The 21,885-nt window shown below is 36.8% G+C and overlaps 1 protein-coding gene across 1 annotated transcript in view; it reads left to right on the top strand.

The window, feature by feature from the left end:
* Positions 1-17,787, top strand: part of NDFIP2 (Nedd4 family interacting protein 2) — a 49,896-nt gene extending 32,109 nt beyond the window's left edge. Inside the window, exons 5-8 of the mRNA XM_014453515.2 lie at positions 392-516; positions 9,854-9,920; positions 13,256-13,361; positions 14,571-17,787. Of these exons, the coding sequence (XP_014309001.2) occupies positions 392-516; positions 9,854-9,920; positions 13,256-13,359 (296 nt within the window). The 3' untranslated portion in view covers positions 13,360-13,361; positions 14,571-17,787. The remainder of the gene's footprint in view (positions 1-391; positions 517-9,853; positions 9,921-13,255; positions 13,362-14,570) is intronic.
* Positions 17,788-21,885: the final 4,098 nt, after the last annotated feature.

The following is a 21,885-nucleotide window of genomic DNA, read 5'->3' as shown; positions in this document are numbered from 1 at the left end:
TTATAATTTATTTGGCTCAGCTTTAATATTGGCTGATTGGTTGACTGACTGCTGAGGCTGGGCTTCTTGGGTGGGATCTCATGGAAGCTACATTGTGACGTGGTTTTTATCTGGTATAAAAATGTTTCACCGATTGTGATAGACTTTAAGGAATTGATTCTTATTGATTAAACTAACAAGAAACCAAGCTTACTCACTTGTTAATGTCTGATAAATAACTTACATTTGCAAAAGGTAAACTATAGTCTACAAAGAAGGCTTAATTGGTACAGAGTTAAAAAAGAGAAGGGAATTGCTATTCCCATTGAGCAATAAAGTATTGCTAATATCAATCTCTGTTAATTTGTTTCCAAAGTATAGTTTTTAAAAGAACTGTTTCTCTTGCTTTTAGTGGCGTTTATTTTCAACTGGCTTGGATTTTGTTTATCCTTCTGTATCACCAATACCATCGCTGGAAGGTATGGTGCCATCTGTGGATTTGGCCTTTCATTGATCAAGTGGATCCTTATTGTCAGGGTGAGTATCTTGATAATGTCTATCATTTTTATCTTTAAAATTAAAATATATGAAATGTCCTGTGTAGTTCATAAATTTTATGCATATAAATTCAATTATTTCAAGACTTATTCTTCTAGACTTTATTATTATAGTGATCTCTGTGGTGTGAAAATTTATAACTGTATTTATATGAGAGCTTGCTGGTACAGTAGTCCCTTCATCTGCAGTTTTGCTTTCTTCGGTTTGTGTTATTTGTGGTCAGCCATGGTCTGAAAATATTAAGTGGAAAATTTCAGATATTTTGAGAGAAAGAGAGCGAGCAAGCAAGCACATTCATATAACTTTTATTATAATATATTGTTATAATTGTTCTATTTTATGTTGTTAATATTTTACTGTGCCTAATTTATAAATTAAACTTTATCATAGGTATGTATGTATCGGAAAAAAACATAGTATATGTAGGGTTCAGTGCTATCCAGTTTCAGGCAATCACTGGGGTCTTAAGACACATATCCCCTGATGATAAAGGGGGACTACTGTATATGGAAAGAACTTTGAAAGCAGAAAAACTTGTTTGGACCTCATCTTTTTTATATCAGGGTGCTAACTTTAAGTTTTTAAATTCTTCTGAGCTTTAGTTTCTTCATAATAGGTTGATAATAGCTGCCTTTCAGGATTTTTGTGAGGTATGGAAATAATATAATTAAGCTCCCATGCCTAATTGCAGCACAAATACATGTTCTGAGTCACATCACGGCTACCACTATTTTGATATAGTGCAGGCATTTCTAAGTCAGTTAAAACATAATTTCTATTAGTTAGTAAAATTATCATGGATTTAAATATCTTCTTGCTCTTTATGTTTTTTTAATAACCTAAGAGCTCAAAAGTAAAATTATAGGCTTTTGAAGTGTTGTCTATCAGAACTCACCTTTTCTCCTTTATGTTCCTGCTAAGTCTTCTCATTTTCCTGTTGTTCCTAGAAATCAACCTCTGTCTGCCTCTTATGTACAAGACTAGAGGCCCAGTGCACAAAAATTTGTGCACTTGGGCGGGGGTGGGGGGAGTGTCCCTCAGCCCGGCCTGCGCCCATTTGCAGTCCAGGACCCCTTGGGGGATGTCCACCTGTCGACTTAGGCTCACTTCCCGGGGGATCAGGCCTAAGCTTGCAGTCATACATCCTTCTGGCAACCAGTGAGCCCTCGGGGGATGTCCGACTAAAGGCTTAGGCCCCCAAGGGATAGGGTCTAAACCGTTAGTTGGACATTCTTAGTGCTGCCACGGAGGTGGGAGAGGCTCCTGCCACCACCTCTGCGCTGGCCAGCCATGAGCCAGCTTCTGGCTGAGTGGCACTCCCCATATGGAAGTGCACTGACCACAAAGGGGCAGCTCCTGCATTGAGCGTCTGCCTCCTGGTGGCCAGTGCACATCATAGCAACCGGTCATTCTGCTGTTCAGTCAATTTGCATATTAGCCTTTTATTATTATTATATAGGATGTCCCTATTTCCCCCCTTTTGCCCCCTCTACCCAGCTCTTGCCGCCACTTCTCTCTGGCCATCACCATACTGTTGTCTGTGTCCATGGGTTGTGCATATATTTTCTTTGGCTAATCCCTTTTTTAAATTCACTTCTTTAAATTTTTATTTTCAGATAAGTGCTTATAACTGCACTATTATATATTTTCTATTATATCATTTAGAATTAAGATATCTTTTAATTGAACCCTTATAAATTTTAGCACAATTTAATAAATTATGCTAGAAGCAATTAGGAGATTTTTCATGTAATGCAGATATATTTCAATTAATATTTTATTAATTTTTTAATATTGTAATTTGAAATAATCTCATACATGTAAAAAAACCTATAAAATACTATAGCATATTATATGTACCCTTCACCCAATTTCTTAGGTGTTAATAATTTAAACATAATCATTATACAACTAACAACATTTGGAATATATTTTTCTTATAATCTATTTAATGTTACTTAATCCATTTACTTTGTTTTTGTTAATCTTCACCCAAGGATATTTTTCCATTGAATTTTAGAGAGAGTGAAGGGAAAGGGAGAGACACATTGATTGGTTGCCTCCTGCACATGCTCTGATAGGGACTGGGGATCAAGCCAGCAACTGAGGTACATGCCCTTGACTGGAATCGAACCTGGGACCCTTCAGTCCACGGGCTAATGCTCTATCCACTGAGCAAAACAAGCTGCAGCTTAATTCATTTACTTTTAATCTATATGTGTCTTTATATTTAAAGTGGGTTTTGTTTTTGATTCACCCTCATAATCTGTCTTTTAGTTGATGCATTTATGCCACTGACTTTCAGAGTGCTTACTGATAGAGTTACTGCCATATCAGGCGGCTTCTGGGGCTTCTGGGGCCAGCCTGCGACCCGGGATCGGATCCATCACGGGCGGCAGGCAGGCGGCTTCTGGGGCCGGCCTGCGGCCTGGGATCGGATCCGATCCCAGGCGGCAGGCAGGCAGCTTCTGGGGTCACACACGGGGGGCCTGGATGGTGGCTCACACTCACGCTGTCCCACCCTGCCTGCAGTATGCAAATTAGCCGCCATCAGCATATCACGCTGATTAGCCAATGGGAGGTGTAGCAAAGGTACAGTCAATTACCATGTTTGTCTATTATTAGATAGGTCTAGAGGCCCGTTGCATGAAGATTTGTGCAATAGGCCTTTTTTCCCCTGGCTGCCAGCACCAGTTTTCCTCTGGCACCCGGGACCCAGACCTTCACTCTGGCCACCGCCTTCCATTTTCTCTCTGGACACAGTCTTCGCTGCGGCTGGAGCCTTCAGTCTTTGCTCCTCGCTCTGGCCGGAGTCTTCAGTCTCCGGCCAGAGCTGCTCCTGTAGCTCCTTCCGCCCCCCACCCTCCCCCTCATAGCTTGATCGCTCCTTCGCCTGCAGACCTCGCCAACGGGTTCCTGGGTCCCTGGGGGCCGCCTTGCCTGTGGCCCGGCTTTCCGGCGGCTCCTGGGGTCACACACGGGGGTCTGGATGGTGGCTCCTGGTGCCCCGCCCTGCCTGCAGTATGCAAATTAGCCGCCATCTTTGTTGGCAGTTAATTTGCATATCATGCTGATCAGCCAATGGCGATGGTAGCGAAGGTATGGTTAATTACCATGTTTGTCTATTATTAGATAGGATAGTGTGTAGGGAGAGAGCAAGGACACCTCCTTTTCTTTCTCCTATCTCAGGAACTTTTCTAGTACTATTGTTATCATAATCTCCCACCAACTCTTTACTTTTGTCTCTTGAAGGCCCTTTTTGGCTCCTTTTTACAAAGCTTTTTTCCTGGTTTCCTTAGGATAAGGCCCAGGAAAATTATCAAAAGTACCTTTATTTATTGTTTTAGTAAGTCTTTTTAAAAGTTACCACACATTTAAATGTAATTAATAAAACATATACTTTCTAGTAATCAAATTTATTTAAACATTGATTTCTAATTGAATGAATCCAATCCTCAAATTTTCAATAGAATCACAAACCTAGTATGTCAGCTGCTCTTAAGTGTTTCAGACACTTCAGTTATGTACCTACATTATCAAATTGATTAAAACATTATTAACTATGCCCTAATGGTTTGGCTCAGTGGATAGAGCGTCAGCCTGTGGACTCAAGGGTCCCAGGTTCGATTCCAGTCAAGGACATGTACCTTGGTTGCGGGCACATCCCCAGTGGGGAGTGTGCAGCAGGCGGCTGATCGATGTTTCTCTCTCATCGATGTTTCTAACTCTCTATCCTTCTCCCTTCCTCTCTAAAAAATCAATAAAATATATTTAAAAAAATTACTCACTACAAAAATATTTAAACTATGAATTTAATGTGTTTCTTCATTATTTTAAAACCTATTTTATCACTTTTCAGGGTTTTAGTAATCTTACCAGACTCTTTTCCTGTTAAGACCAAATTACAGGTTTTGGTTATTAATAAGTTGACTCTTAGGTGGGACCTGTGGATTGGCTTCTTCTAAGATGTTAAAATTTGAACCATTGTAGGAATAGCCTTCTGACAGATTTTTCTTCTAGTTTCATTTTAAAAAAATGTAAAGTGGGTTCCAACCTAGAGCATAGATCTGTTAGGTGTTATGAAACATAAAAAGATAGACAATTTCTTGCTTTGTCTCTTTTTCTCACACCCCTATAATACGAACCTTGGCATGCTTGAAGTTGTTCCAGAGGCTCCTTACACTATCTTCATATTTTTGGATTCTTTTTTTTATTTTGCTATTCTGATTAGGCGTTTTTGCTTCCTTATATTCCAAATCATTGTTTTGATTTTTGGCTGCATCTAGTCTAGTATTGATTCCCTGTAAATTAATCTTCATTTCAGTTGGTGTATCTTTCATTTCTGACTGGTTCTTTTATGGTTTCCATGTTCTGCCCCCACCTCCCACCTCCAAATTCCAAGATAAAGTTTATTTAGAAAGTTACAGAGGTAGCAAAGTGAGCCAGCTGGGCTGTGTAGGCTCAGGAAATGAGTTACAGAGGCAGAAGGGCCCATGGAGCCTAGGCGAGAGAAAGGCAAAGGTAATGCACCTGGGGGAAGAAGAGGGGGAAGGGAAATGTGCAGGCATACTTCCGAGAGGAAGAGCGTGCTCCATGTCCTTTTTTATGCTGTTAAAGTTCTCTCTGAGTTCATCTACTCTTCCCCTAAGTTCATTGAGCATCCTTATAACTAGTGTTTTGAACTCTGCATCTAGTAGATTGCTTGTCTCTATTTTGTTTAGTTCTTTTTTTTGGAGATTGGTTCTGTTCTTTCACTTTGGACATGTTTCTTTGTATCATTTTGGCAGCCTCCCTGTAGAGCTGTTGTGTCTCCCAGGCTTCATAGAGTGGCTTAATGTAGTAGGGGACCTATGGGGTCCAGTGGAACAGCCTTCTCATTCACCCAAGCTGGGCACCATGGGGACGCCCCTCCCTGCCCCCCAATATGGGCTGTGTATTCCCTCCTGTTGTAGTTGAGCCTTGATTGCTGTTGGCACCTCATTGGAAGGGATTTACCCCCAGTCTGATTGGCTGCAAGGACTGGCCGTGGCCACTGACCTCTGACCACTGTGGAGGATCAGCTGTGCAGGGGCCCAACCCATGGAGCAGGACTTACTTTAGCAGGGCTCTGGTGCCTGCTGAGTCTGATCCTTGAGTGTGTCACTTGTGGAGGTGGTGGTTTTGTAGGCGGCAGGAATGGCACCAGGTACTAGACTATACCGGTGGGGTCAGACTAGATCTGGGTTCAGCAACCTCGGTACTTGAGTTCTGGCTAGGAAGAATTAAGAGCCAAGACTCAAACTGTAAGAGAACATTATAATATCACAGAAGTGGAAGAAATAATTCATAGAAGAAATGGGCTTAGGAAATAAGTTATAGAGGCAAAGGAAGGGCCCTAGGAGCTTGGGAGTGAGGAAGCTAATGGTAAAAAGCCTGGGGGTGAAGAAGGAAAAGGGAAAGGCTTGGGCTTGCTCCCTGGAGGCGAAGCTCACTGGGTGCTCCATCCTAAGGGTTTTAAGGGTAGAGATTTTAGGGGAGGTCCCAGGAGAAGATTTTAATAGAATATTCAGCAGCTTTCCAGGTGTGTCCTTTCAGGGTCTAGGTCAGTGATGGCGAACCTTTTGAGCTGAGCATGTCAACATTTTGAAAAACCCTAACTTAACTCTGGTGCCGTGTCACATATAGAAATTTTTTGATATTTGCAACCATAGTAAAACAAAGACTTATATTTTTGATATTTATTTTATATATTTAAATGCCATTTAACAAAGAAAAATCAACCAAAAAAATGAGTTCGCGTGTCACCTCTGACACCCGTGTCATAGGTTCGCCATCACTGGTCTAGGTCTTCACTTATTGATTGGTCTGCTCCAGGGCAGGGGTCATTATTCAGTGCAGCTGGTCCTTAGGTCAGCCTCGGGGTTGCTGGTCTGGTTTTGTTGCTTTTCTGGGCCTGGAGCTGAAATACAACTGAGGTCTAAATGTTATCTCTAGAGAGGAAAGGTCAGGGAGTCCAAACTGCATGACCAGTGATATGCTAGGGGAGGAAAGGTCACCCTGGGGGTGAGGTCCCACCCTCCAAATTGTCTTTTGCTAGACACCCAGGGCTTTCCACCCTGGTGACCTTCTGTGCCTGGCCAATCATTCTTGCTGTGCTCATGTCTGTCTAACAGCCTACCACAGTTGGGTGGTGCTTCGATGTGGTCTGAAGTTGTCCACCAGGTGTGCTGGTTCTGGGGTCTCCTGAAAGGTGCAGGCCAAGGTCAGCCACTATGGTCTGCCCGGGGGTCTCCCAGCATGAGCTACAAAGTGATCTGCAGATGACTGCTATTTGTATTGGGCTTGGAGGTGCCCAGGTGAGTCCTAAACTGCAAACCAAGGTGGCTGCCACTAGTGCTGAGCATGGGGCCACTTAGCGAGAGGTATGAGGCTCACCAAGACAGGCTATTCATATGGAAAAGTCAGTGGAAACAGCTGAGTGGGCCTGCTAGTTGGGCGTGGTGGGCTCTCAGGGAATCACCAGGGGGCAGGGTGACCAGGGTGAGCCAGGTTGCTGGAGACTCAGATATGGCCCCTGCTTGCCGACTCTTTGGCAGAAGGGCTCAGAAAAGGAATAATGGCCTCTGCTCACACTTTTATCTGGGAGAAAGCTGTCCCTTCAGCTCTCACCTTGATTTCAGATAGTTCAATTCCACTCTGGTGCCTTTCAAGCTGCTACCCTAGTGGTGGAGCTTAGAGTGAGTGAGTCTGAGTGAGTCCGAGTAAGTGCATGCACCTGTACACAGGCTCTTTAAGAGAAACTGGCTGGGACTCCAGCAGCCCTCCATCTTATTCAGCCTCAATCCACACTGGTTTTTACAGTGAGAAATTATGGGGACTTCTCTTCCTAGCACTGGAACCCTGGACTGGGAGGTCTGGTGTGGGGTTGGGACCCCTCTTTCTTTATGGGAGACCTCCACAGCTGAGATATCCCTCCTGATTTTTATCCGCCACCAGCCGGTTCATGTCTCTACTCCTCCTATCATTCTCCATGTGGCTCTTCTTTATATTCTTAGTTGTAGGACTTCCATTCTGCTAGATTTCAAGCAGCTCTGAATGATGGTTGTTCTGTAGTTTAGTTGTACTTTTGATGTGGTTGTGGGAGGAATCGAGTACTGCATTTTCCAGCTTGTTCTCAATTCAGTGTCTCTTCTAATTCTCTAATGCCTCCGTACTTTACTTTTATTATAGTGCTCCAAGCAATAAATTCCCCTTAGAGGTCAGTGCTGAGAGAAAGGTTTTCTCCCAAAAGCTTGGGGGTTTCCTTTTACTAGACAATAAGTAATTTCTAAGTCATACTGCTGCCTTCTTTTTTATTTCTGAGTTGCATGAACTTCAGATTTATTGTATCTTTTGTCCAAGATTCTGATATTATTTCTACCTAAGGCTTTTGATGTTTTTATTATTTCATTCATTCATTCATTATTCATTTTGTTAATTCTCATCCGAGGATATTTTTTCCATTGATTTTTAGGGGGGGGGGGTGGGACAGAGAGACAGAAAATAATATTGGAGAGAGAATCATTAATTGGTTGCCTCTCGTATTCACCCTGACCAGGAAGTGAACCGGTGACCTTCTAGTGCATGGGATGACGCTCAACCAACTGAGCCACGCCAGACAAGGCTACTTTTTTTTTTTTTTTAACAACAACTTGACTCAACCCTATAATTTGTAGTGTTTTAACACATTTTGATAACTCAGTAATGAGCCAAAAAGCTTATTTATCTTTTTTACATAGTGAATTTCTTTGACTTCAAGGTGAAGGTAATTATATTCTTTTCTTGGGAGTAAATAAAAAATAGCTTTAGGTAAATATTTTGGGTGAAGAATGACATTGTTCTAATTTTCTGGTTGCTTCTTGCTATGTAACATTATGTATTAAATATGTTTTAAAATTAGAAAGTTAAAAATATATTGCTTTGGTTCTTTTTCTTAGCCTATAAAATCTGTATAAAAACCTTTTCTTTCTAATTATTACTTTATTAAAAGTAGTTTAGTGCTATACATTACAAGCTATATTTTCCCAATTTTCTAGTTCTCCCTTCATAGTACATATTTTAAAGGTATTAGAGTATGTGGGATTTGTATCTTTAATGATACTAGTAAATTTTTAACCTTTGAAATTTCTGAAACTCTAAGCTGAGAATTTATATCATGGTTCATTTATAAATTATAAATACTTCCTGTAAAAGTACTTAAAAGGCTTTAAAAAACAGATTAAAAAAAGTTATTTTAAGTGTTCAGACACTAAAGGATAATAGGCAAGAATTATCTGAAGTAGCTCTGAAGAAAATTAGATTGAAGTTTTAAAAAGCTTTTAAATAATAAATCTTGATGATTAGAGTCTAATCAAGGAAAAGTACCCATGAAACCCTGCCTTCCAACTGCCTGTTCATATTCTCATTTCAGAGAGACTATAAAACTGCCTACCATGGCCACTAATAGGAACTGTTGAAATACCACTTGAAGGCTCATTTAGCTGTTCACAGCTCACTGTTGGGAACTGAAAGCTGGCGCATCAGTTTGAAAATAAAAAGACTAATGAGTTGGGGTCTTTCTGTGCTTGGTATTCTTGGCAGTAATTAGCAGTAGGGGGTGTACAGAGGGTCAAAAGCTCTTCCTTTTAGAGGTCATCAGAACATATCTGTCTGATAAGATTAAACTAATGTGGCTTTGGTGCAAATATCTAAAGTAGGGGATCGCTGTAGTGTATTTTGGATGGTAGTCATGGCTTTGAAAGATTATGAAAAAGGATCTAACATGAACTCTTTAATGAGAAAATGTTGTATTCAGTTATATAGCACTTACCCTTTTTTTCTTATAAGCAGATGAAAATTGATTTTTTCCCAAAACGTTTTATATATGTTTATTACATATAAAAGGGTTTTTTCAGATAATTTTATATGTATGTCATTAAGTATTTTTTTCTTCTCTAATTTTCTTTTTATGCTGCTTTTTTTAAAAAAATATATTTTATTGATTTTTTACAGAGAGGAAGGGAGAGAAACAGAGAGTTAGAAACATCGATGAGAGAGAAACATCGATCAGCTGCCTCCTGCACATCTCCCACCGGGGATGTGCCCACAACCCAGGCACATGCCCCTGACCGGAACCGAACCCGGGACCCCTGAGTCCGCAGGCCGACACTCCATCCACTGAGCTAAACCGGTTTTGGCTTTATGCTGCTTTTAAGTGCTAAAGATTATTTGAGATAAATCATTCTGAAACTGAGACTAATCTATGATTTTCACATTTAAGTACACAGACATGATTAATATATTTATGTTTACTCCATAGTTTTCTGATTATTTTACTGGATATTTCAATGGACAGTATTGGCTTTGGTGGATATTCCTTGTACTTGGTAAGTTTATTCTTAATGCATTTTACTTTGATTAATTTGTATTTAGTTTAACTTTGATATTTCCTAAAATTTTAAGGTGTAAATACATTGTGTTACAAATTATATGGAAATAAATCTACTGTAAATTTCTCATGTCCAAATACTTCATCATGTCAGCTATTCATATAATTCTACATAGTACTCCAGGTTTCTTAGATTGAAAATTCAGAGCCATTCAACTTAAAGACTCACTGGTTTAATGACAATTGAATGTTACAAAACCTGAAAATCCTAATATGGTTAAAAATAATTGCCTTCAGTATTTATCTTGGAAAATATACATACATAATTTCTTTTAATGAACTTAGGAAATGTTGAGAGTAGGACAGTTGGATGTTCTATCCTGTTATTTTTGGATCACTGAAACATTCTTTATACTTCTGAAATGTACTCTGCATTAGTCATTAATCAGCTAGACATAAGGAAAGGTTTCATGCCTAATGATCACTGTACTTCTTTTGAGTTGTCTCCTTACAAGGCATGTCTTTTATTCGTATTGATGAATTTTGGACATCCAACTTTTTTTTTCTCCTGTGTTTTTCATGATGTATAATTAAATTAATCTTAAAATCACATTATACCTTTAACCCACATTTCAAATTCATTTACTGACATGAAGTGTACATTTTGTTTCTACTTAGGTTTAAAAGCCCACATTTCTATAGTAGAATAATTGTACCAGAAAATAATAGCATTTCAGTAGGTGGCAGTCTTCTCCTTGAGATTTTATTTAGTCCTGCTATTGGATCTTTAGGATCTTTGGGGACATAACTTCTTAGTGGTCAGTTAAGGTCACTAAAGATCCTGGATTCTTTCTCTAATAATTATAGTGAAGTTATTATTCTAGTGTTGTGATTTTGTTGGGGAGTAAGACTCATACAGGTTTCAGCCAGTTTTTTATGTTGTTAGTTATATTTTGACTGCCTGAATTCTGTGTTTTGTTTTTTTAATTGAGTTTCTTACTTAAAAGTAAGAAAAAAATGTATGAAGTTTATTATGTAGTTAAGCATATTAATTGAGTATATTTGTTTATATGTATTACTAGAGGCCTGATGTATGAAATTTGTGCAAGAGTAGGCCTTCCTTCCCCCGGCTGCCGGCACCGGCTTCCCTCTGGCACCTGGGACCTGGGCTTCCCTTACAGCCCCGGCTTCGTCCGGAAGGATGTCCAGAAGGACGCCCGGTCTAATTAGCATATTATGCTTTATTATTATGGATTAAGAGATTGAGGAATCTTAGAAAAACAACTGTGTGGGGCAGAGTGGAGTGCAGAGGACAACCCCAGTTCCACATCAGAGTCATGATTTAGCCTTTAGGGCAGGGATGGCAAACCTTTTGAGCTCGGTGTGTCAGCATTTTGAAAAACCCTAACTTAACTCTGGTGCCGTGTCACATATAGAAATTTTTTGATATTTGCAACCATAGTAAAACAAAGACTTATATTTTTGATCTTTATTTTATATATTTAAATGCCATTTAACAAAGAAAAATCAACCAAAAAATGAGTTTGCGTGTCACCTCTGTAACACGCGTGTCATAGGTTCGCCATCACTGCTTTAGGGGAATGTGAAAATTTACTCCATGATAAAAATGTTGCTCTCACATACACTCAAGAATGTTGAGCACTTTGTAGAACTCAGAAACAATAGCTGCTGAGTGGTTTCTAGGTATGGATTGGCTTATTTTAGAAAATGCTTCACCAGAACAAAATATGTCTTAGAAATAGCAGCTTCATAGCCAAAAAAGTTCATAGCCAAAAAGATATTTCACAAATAATTTCGGTTTACATTTTTTAATAATACTTTTACATTTGGATCACAGTGTCCATTATCTTTGAACAGCATCTGGAAGGACATGCAGTGGGTTCAGAGTGCGAGTCACAAATGGAAGGAGTTAGGATATAGGAAGCAGATGGGATCAGATTTAGCTGAAATTTATACCACTTGTTTAAGTCATTGTTTGTATATCTCTTCTATCTTACCGTTTGTTTGTTTTTTTGTGTGCTTTGATTACCTGGAGATGGAGCACAAATTTAGTTTGGGACTTTGCATTTTAAACTAACAAAATCTTCCTCCTTTCGAGGAAGGTTGCATGCATACATGTCTTCTGTTTTTGTTTTTGACCCCATGATTACCTGGTTAAAAATTTACTGGAGTTAATAACTGTTTTTCTTAGAATTGTATGCTTAAGTATATTAAAACTTAAGTCTACTAATAATGTTACTGATTTTTATACTTAACTAACATTTTTCATCTGAAACTTTGAAGCATTTCACAGGTGTTTTTTAAAATTAATTATTAAGATACCTATGATGTAAGTGGTTATTATTTAAAAATACTGTTTTACTGAAGAGAACACTGAGATAGATATGAGATTACTAGAGTGCTGCTTCCCAAGTCTTCTTTCCTGATTCTTTTCTTAATTTTTATTATAAATTCATCTTTTATTACTTAAAAAATAAGAACTAGTATTTAAAATTATTTACATAATGCACATATCTTTAAATATAGATTTCACCGATGACACTGTACACTTGATATTGCTAGACAGGCTTATTAGAGTTATCCCACAATTGTTATCATTAACATGCATACATTCCTCTTGAACACTATTTTATGTCAGTAAATATGTCTTAGTTTGTTTAGTAGCTACATTAATAGAAAATTTGGTAAAATGGGATTTTTATAAGTTGAATCAGTTTAAGTACCTTAGGTAACTTTGCTATTTAAAGAAGTCAATTAATAAATTTATATTTTTGTGTAATTCTGGATTTTCATGGCTGGATTTGCTTTAATTTAATTTTTACTTTAGTTATATTTAGGATTAATAAGTTGAAATAATTTTTAGGTGGCAGTAAATTTTTATCATATTTCCTGATGTTGGAGTTATCATTATAATGTTAAATATACTATGGAATGAATGAAATTCTACAGATAAGTTTCTTAAGCCAAAAGGATCTTGTTTATAATTGTCTATTTTATTTTATTTATTTATTTTTAAAATATATTTTATTGATTTCTCTACAGAGAGGAAGGGAGAGGGAGAGGGATAGCGAGTTAGAAACATCGATGAGAGAGAAACATGGATTCAGCTGCCTCCTGCACGCCCCCCACCGGGGATGTGCCCGCAACCCAGGTACATGCCCCTGACCGGAATCGAACCCGGGACCCCTGAGTCCGCAGGCCGACGCTCCATCTGCTGAGCCAAACCAACCAGGGCTATAATTGTCTATTTTAAATATATCATGCCACCTTTCTGTATAAGAACATAATATATTTGTATTATTTCAACCTCAGGCCTGCTCCTTTTCTTCAGGGGATTTGTTAATTATCTGAAAGTCAGAAACATGTCTGAAAGTATGGCAGCTGCTCATAGAACAAGATATTTCTTCTTATTATAGAGGTAAGACCTATTAATATATTAACTCTTTTTATTCCCGTTATTTATTTATATTCCCCAGATACATACTCAATATTTAATATGTACTCATGTTATTTACTCAAATATAGCATATTAAATATTTTATTCTATTAACAATCAGCTTATTTAAATGTAGTATGTTGTGAACTGTTAAAGATAATTTAGATTTGTAAACTTGAATTTCATAAATTTAATTTTTTAAATATATAATGAGTAAACTGAAACTTTGACCACAGGATATGAATGAAATAACCTCTAGCACAAAATTTGAAGGCTTAAAACAAACCATGACAAAGCACTTACACAGAAGGGATGGACATTTTGCATAAAACAATGTGAAATCCACATAGACATCTGGTTAAAAGAACAAAAAGCAAATCTGTGATTGAAAAGCAATTTCCCATGCACTGATCTTAACAAACTGGATCAAGGAATTAAAGGTGTATGAAAAAACTAGGAGCTCTGTTATTGTTTTCTTAATGCGTGACACTTTGTATCAATAATGAAGGCTACAACTTGAATAAAAGGAAATACAAAGAAATGAGCAGAGGTGTTTTAAGGTATTTGAACTGCATAAGCAAAATATCTGCTAAAACACCTTCTGTATTTATCTACAAGTACAAAATGTTTCAAAGTTGCTATATATACTTAATAATCTTTTAATAAATTGTGTGGTTTGTGATTTGGTTGCTTAAATTTTATTTTTAACTTAAATGAGTTTTATGTAAGCTACCATACTTTACTTATTTCTGCTGGAGAGTACAATGGATACAACTGTATTTCTGGATCATATTAATGTATCATTTTAAATGTTCCATTAAGACCTCCCTCCCAAAGGTGTCATATTTTCTCCTTAATCAGTAAAATGTCTTTGCACACAGTGACATTAAGAATTTGTCAGTTTTGACTGTAAGATAAAGGCAAAGTAATTTTACAAATTTAAATAATATTCTGTGAGTATTCAGTATGATTATTTTGTTTGCATTTTCAAGAGTCTAAAACATAATATAAAAGTTTTCTAGATGGTCTCCTAATCTTTAGAATATATTTTGATAAATGCTACTCTATGTCATTTTTATCGAAAGAACATTGTATACTTGATATAGTACTGCTATAAATGGGTTTTTACTGTATTATCATTTAGATAAATGCAACATAATACATTTTAAGACATTCTTTCTTTGTCTCTAGACTGCATCAACCAGACATTCCTTTCTTACATCAATGTGAAATTTCCAGATCATCTTGTAAACCTACAACTTTAATAGGATAGAAGACTACTAATAACAGAAGACAAATTAGTTAAAAGATAGAGCTTCAAAATTGGATGACAGGGTGGTTTATGCTTAAAAGCCACTTCTGTTCATTCTCTTAAATATTTATATTTCATTTGTTTTGTGCAGTTGCATCTGTGCCCCTTCAAAAGATTTGCATATACTTGAAAGACACCATAAAGTTGTAGCAGTAAAGTACAGTCACATTTTGTTAATCAGTGTTTGATGTATTTCAAAGAGTTGAGTGATAAACAGTCTTCTAGCATGTAAATGCCATTGACTTCTGACCTGACTTTTAGTATAATAAAAATGAAATTATTAACCATGTCAAATGCTTTAGTTTCTGGCTCTCAGATTTATCTAGTAACTACACATGAAACATCCTTTGGTAAATATAAAGTCTTTTTGAAACCTGCAGTGCTGATTAGAAAGGCTGTGTCAGATTTTTGAACATGATTTTTACATCATTATTTAGCAAAGCTCTTTCTGTAAATAACCATGCATAAACTACTTTCTGCATTGTTTTCTTAGAAAATTGTGTCTAGATATCTTTCCATTAATTTTAAAATAAGTGAACTTAATATATATAGAAAATTTGGATGTTAAAGATAGAGTTTGTTTTAGGACAAATTTTAAGAAAATATGGGTATTCCACATATCCTTTATAAGAAAAAAAATTTAAGGGACTTGGCCAATTTTAGGGATTCTCAAATGAGAAGCTTGGTTTTTTAGCATTGACCATCTTAAAGATTCTTATAGGAAACGATTGTATTAGATATTTATTTTATTTCATTTAAGGCATTTTTGAAAATTAATTTTTTGAATATGATTCTCATTTGCATTTGTCTTTTAAAAAGCCAATAAAAGTATACTTCAGTATCATTGTAATAATTTTTAGATGTTTAATTTGTTAAATTTAGCAAGTAAAAACTTGTACTATTAATAGCTTCTTGCTTTGTGATTGTAGGGTTAACTTGTAAAAATCATAAACTGGTATGCAAAATATGTTTTCAAGTATGGAAATGTGTCTGTGGAATATGGGGGTGTGGGGTGTGTTTGTGTGTTGCGAGAGTGTGTGTGTCACCATTATTACAACTGGAATCTACTTTACATTCATAAGCTACTACATTTTGCAAATCATTTTGTGCCTCATTTATTTTTATTTTTAGTTATAACTTTGCTTTTGAATGTCAACATTAAAAATAATGGGAATTATATACTCTTTTAAACTTAAAAATCATTTAATACAGGTAAATAGAACATATGCATACAATTGATTGTTTATTATTAGACATGACTACTACAAAAAGATACACCGAAAACTATTCAGGGACATTTTCCATTTCTGAAAAAAAAAATGATTATGCTTTATACTTTCTTTTGTATTTATCTGTATTTTCTGATTTATTTTATTGTCTTTGATAATAAAACATACATTTTTGTTTTTGCTAATTGAGCCTATTTTTTGTTTGCCCTCATTCATTACCCTCCCCTGCATAGAATTGTATTATTGATTTAAGTGCCTGTGTTACACCCCTTGAAGTAGAACAATAGCATGGGATAAAAAAAAATAATACTTAATTTAGTTGCCTGATTTTGAAATTAATTAAAATTAGAATGTACTAATAAGAAATGTAAACTCATGCTAGATCCCTTATATTAATTTCCTATAGATCTATACTTTGTTCTTTTAATAATTTTTAAATGAAATTAGGCTATGCTGCATGCTAATTTTAAATTATTAGATCAGATAGTTGGTTTCTGAGTATGTATGTGTCACTTTTGATCCAACATCAAAACTTCACTCTTTGTTTTGATTTTTGTTTCACCAAATCATAAGATTCAAGTGTGTAGGTTATCTAATTTTCTATAATTGGTACAATTCAGTGGTAGGCTTAAGTCCCATCACCCACTCGGAGGAACCAGGATATTATTTTTTAAAACCTTTCCCACCCCCTTTCAAATTTATCAGATCCTGCACATTTCACTTCATTTCCTGTGAGCTTGGATAGAACAGCTGCTGGTGTGTTTTGGGGACACATCCACCTTTGTGCTATGCCTTAAAGATTAAAAGTCAAAACCTTGTTAGGGTGTCTAAATTTTTGAATGAATGTGAACTTGGGCTTGGAAGTTAATGAAAAATTTTATTAAATTTCTGTTATATTTGAATAAGCTAGTTATGGCCAGATAATCCATTTTTATGTGTTTATGAAATAAACTAATATTAAGATAAAATATTTTTCTTTGTTAAGGATAGATTTTAGAAATTTAAAAGGAAAGACAAATCCTATTATATTCAGTAAAATGAAAATTGTTTACTAGGAAAAAATACTAATCTCTAGCCCCCTTTTTTTGAGTCTATAAGATATATCCAATGCCTTTGAGATTGTTTATGATTTTCAACCTGTTTAAACAATATTTCTAGTAAAACCTCTCCTAACAGGAAGAGTGGAATCTAAAGTCTATTTGCAGAAAAATTCAAGGTTCCTTAATTTTTTTTTCCAACTGGTCTACACTGTCCCCTAAAGCACAAAAGTAATGATAGTGCATTTGATACTGTATTTAACTAGAGTGACATATTTCCTGAGCGTTCTCAGAACAGTCCTGGTTATTTCCATTTTCTCATCTTAAATAGGACATCTTCTCACTCTCAAATTGTCCTAATTTGGAGGATAAATTATATGATCACCTTATATATAACTATACTGGACTGAGAAGTGACCGTCTGAATCCCTTACCTTTTGAGAGAAGAAACTGGAGTATTAGGGCAGAAGACAATTATTGTTATGGCCTTTCCTAGCCAAATCATTTGTCTGGTTTGTAGAACATGTGTAGTATCTTTTTTTAAAAAAATAGAAATTGTTGTATTTGAGTGATTCCAGCTTATGATAAATAGGAAACAATGAGCTTTATATTTTTAAACTGCTGTTAAATGTTATTTTAATTGTTTATTATTGAATTCTTCAAATAGTCATGTGGAATATTAGTGTATTATTTTTTAAAACCTCATTCTTGATAAAATTCAACTGTTAGTTGATATTGTGCCATCTACTATAGGAATGTCCTTGCCCATATATAAAATATGCTGATGTGTTTTACTTATTAATAAAGTTCTAATGATGTGGAAATATGAACCTGTTGATGTGTCCTTTTGAAATCAATTTGATTCACAATATATTATCACCACGTTGGCCTCACTAAAATATTTATATGGCAGACCACACAAGATTTGCGATGAGAACAACTTGCATGAAATTAGGTTGGAGTATGCAACATTAACTTGTCTTTGTAATTTATATGTTAGGAGATAGATTACAGTTTAATTTTAATAAATACAAGAAAATCAATTTTGTGAAAATTATGTTCATTTCTGCTTTGCAGTAGATCAGTGGTCACCACAGATAAGATCTGCTTTGGGACTTGTTTTCTTATTTGGGACATGAGACTTAAAGTATAAAAAATTCCCCCAGGTTTTAAAACAAATAAAAAAACTCATTTCATCATAAAAATTTAAAAGGTAATGTTTATCTTAAACTCAACATGTTGGCTTGTTTTAAGCTTGCTTTCTTGATGTCTTCAGGCTAGCTTTCATTTTTGTTTTGTGAGATTGAGCTACTTGCTTCTAAAAATCCCACTTGGTTTTCATGAAAACCAGTTTAAAAAATCCATTAGCTAAATAGAAAAGAGATGGGGTATTACCCTTTTAACAGCTTAGGTTATAATAAACTGAAATCACACACTTCTGGTTCACAGAATCTTAGAAGTTGCTTCCCTATCTCTCATGCTTGTAAAAAGAAACATCTTATTACTTCCCCACACCTTTTCTGTTTGCTTTAATTAAATCAACACTTTTACCTTCAGTGACACAAGAAGGGGTATAGGCTGTCCTTCCTTGGAACATAGTTTTTTTCTTTTAGCCTTACCAGAATCATAGTAAGGTCAGCAAGTAAAACAAAAGTTTGCCAAAGCTCAGAAGAAATTTGGAGGGCAGCCTCTGTCGTTAGAATACAAAAAGTTGTAAATAATCTTGTTGGAAAGCATGAACTCTTCAGAGGTGCAAGAACAAACAGTACATGTGCATAAATACCTTATATATGTGGAAATAAATTTATTACTCCTTTAGCATCAAACTTAGTTTTTCAGACATCTGAATTCCTGCATAATGATTTGGTTGGCTTTTCACTCCATGGGACTTGGGCTCTAAAATTTTAATTCACAGCTTATTCCTTCAGAGATAAGACCTGAAGACTCTTAATTGCTAGCAAGCATTTGTGAGCACTCATCCTGATATAATAGGTGGTGATGAAACAAGTATGAAGAATCACTGATTTTTAAAATGATGAGCAGACTATGGAAACATGTAGTGTCAGTACATTGAGAGTTATGAACTTTTAAAAGACACAAGTTTTACATCTTCATAGTCCTATGAGACCTCCTGTGATGAATGATTGATGGAATGATTCTTAGGACCTCTCTAGAGCTATGTTATTCAAGATGGTGCATTATAATCAACTGGGAGTTAGGGGGAAAGTGACAGTTCCAATTCCATTTCCTGAAGTTCCAATGCAATACATATGGCCCAGGACAGCACATTTGCTTCTCCTAGTTTGAAGTTCTGGGATTTGGGTCTTAGTACAGCTGATTCCTTTCTCATCATTGTGCCCTCTCTATCTCTAGCTCCTGGTATACACATGATAGAAAGTTACAAATGTTAGGATCAGTCAGCCTTCTTGCAGGGAAAGGAAAAGACACATAAAGCTGATCTTAAAGAGTTAGCATTTCATGAGCTCTTGCTCTGTGACCTCTGAATGAGAGCCCTTCTGGTTTTCATGCCTTTATACACGTAACATGCCTCTGCAGGGAGTGTAACCAGGGCCGTGTGGGCATGGTGACCATGGAACTGTCAGTGCAGAGAAGGCAGTTATTTTCTCCATAATGTTGCAGAGCAAGCAGATTGGATTATCATATAGCTGATTTTTCATTGGCTGAAAAAATATAACTTCCCAGGAGCATCTTCCCTTCTCTAGTCTTAAGGAGCCTATGGATTATTAAGAGAGGCAGCTTTGTGTAACAGGAAGACTTGGGTTTTGGAGCCAAATTAACCCTGGACTCAAATTTCAACTCGCATGCAAGCTCAGGCAATTTGCTTAACCAAAGCCTCAGTTTCCTCACCTGTTTGTTTGGAAGCACCATATGTACCTGAGGATTAGGTGAGATTAATGAAAAGAAAAAGTTAGCATTATTATTACATCTTTGCTGAGTGTGTTTCCTGACCAGGCTGCCTGTTAGTGTTAAGCAGATGCCTCAGGGACTTGGAATATGCCCATGCCTGATGTGAGCATTGTATCTGCCAGCCCCTTTGAAAAGAATGATTATAATAGGATCATGTTGACCTAGCCTTGGCTCCCTACATCTTCTCTGTGGCAAGTGGAAATAAAGCAAAAGTTGCTTAGGTGACAGTTGATATTAAGGGAGGGAGTAATCTGTTTACCAAGCAATAAAGCATTCCAGCTGGTAGGAAGAGCAAAAGCTTACACAGATCTCTCCTGGTTGAAACTTGGAGGGCCTGGAGGCCAGTCCCTTAGAATTTAACTACAAATTGATGAGATGATTGGTGACTCATTGCTTTTGCTCAGGGCAGTGAAATTCTGGTTGGGAAGTGATCAGAAAATAAGTTACTGGGGAAAAAAGTTACTGGACCGGTTGTTTCTGATTCTAGGCCAAATTACTTCTCCAGCGTTCTCCTATAATCATGAGGTCTTAATCTTTGATTTGTTTTTTAAAATGTCTTTTACTGTGAAAGGGAAATACTTAGATGGGAGTTAAGTCCCCTAGACTCCACCTTGATCATAATTTGGGTCAATGAAATATTTTTGAGTGCCTATTTGTAGTTCTGAAGGGTGATGATCTTGTCGCCATATGGTATTCCTCTCCTACTCTCTTCCTCTGTCCACCTTCTAAAAGAGCTTAAATGCCAGGTCTTTTGAGGAGCCTTCCTCATCCTCTTACTCTGATTCTGGTCCTCTGGTCCCATAGACCTATGTATGATTTTTGTCAAGGCACTGACTGTCATTATTGATTTTTGTGTTGCTATCCTCAGTGGCAGATACTATTTCTTCTTGCAAATGTAGTTTATTTCTCCTGAGAAACCAACATTTATTTCCTTGGTTCTCTAGTCTCTAGATAAGGGTAACTTGTGTCTTCAAGGCCTTTGGGAGCTGGGCTATTTCAGGATCTGATATTTGCAGCATTTAAATGTCCTGCTTTATGATCTGATAGCTCCATTTTGGTGAGAAGTTCTCTGGAATCAGGTTATTAGGAAGAGAGGGGTTGGAATTGACAACATCCAGGCTGAGTAGGTTTAGAGAAGACCAAAATTATTCTGGGTTTAAAATTAATTTCCTGCCCTAGCCATTTTTCCTCAGTGGTTAGAGTGTTAGCCCACAGACTGAAGGGTCTTGGGTTCGATTCCAGTCAAGGGCACATGCTGTGGTTGTAGGCTCAATCACCAGCCCAGCCCCAGTCGGAGAGTGAGGGAGGCAACCAATTGATATGTCTCACTCACATTGCTATTTCATATATATATATATATTTTTTTTTTCAATGAAAACAATTTTTTTCCTTGCTAAACTAATACATTTAGAACCCCTCCTTTCCTCTTCCCAAATTCTTCCTGCCTTGAGTTTGTGTGACACATGTGCCATTGAGGCAATAGTTGATACATTAAGAATAAAGAGTGATGAGGGAAAAGGAGCCTTGATCTTCCCTGACATTACAGAGTACTGCACCAGGCCTGGACCTGCCTACCTTCAATTTTTTGTTCCATGAGAAAAATTAATTCCTATTTGCTTAGTTATTATTAGTCAGGTGTTAAATTATTGATATTTAGAAACTATGCTTCAAGAAGAAAGTCTAGAGAGCCAAGATGGCAGGGTAGGTAAACCCCTGTACTCACCACCTCCCACAACCACATCAAAATTACAAATAAATAAAGAACAACCATCATCCAGAACCACCCGAAAACTGGCTGAATGGAAGTCCTACAACTAGAAAAGTAAAGAAGAAAGTACATTGAGACTGGTAGGAGGGATGGAGGCATGGAATGGTCTGACACCTACATGTTAGTGTTTTTAATTGGGAGGGTTATCTTGTCTGCAGGGGCCACTCATGAGGACCAAAGGGTCCCAGCCCCACATCAGACCCCAAGCCCACACTCCAGAGCTGGAAAGATA

This window comes from Myotis lucifugus, unplaced genomic scaffold (genome assembly GCF_000147115.1).
Source record: "Myotis lucifugus unplaced genomic scaffold, Myoluc2.0 scaffold_24, whole genome shotgun sequence".
NCBI lineage: Eukaryota > Metazoa > Chordata > Mammalia > Chiroptera > Vespertilionidae > Myotis > Myotis lucifugus.
This window is presented reverse-complemented; position numbering and strand designations above follow the sequence as displayed.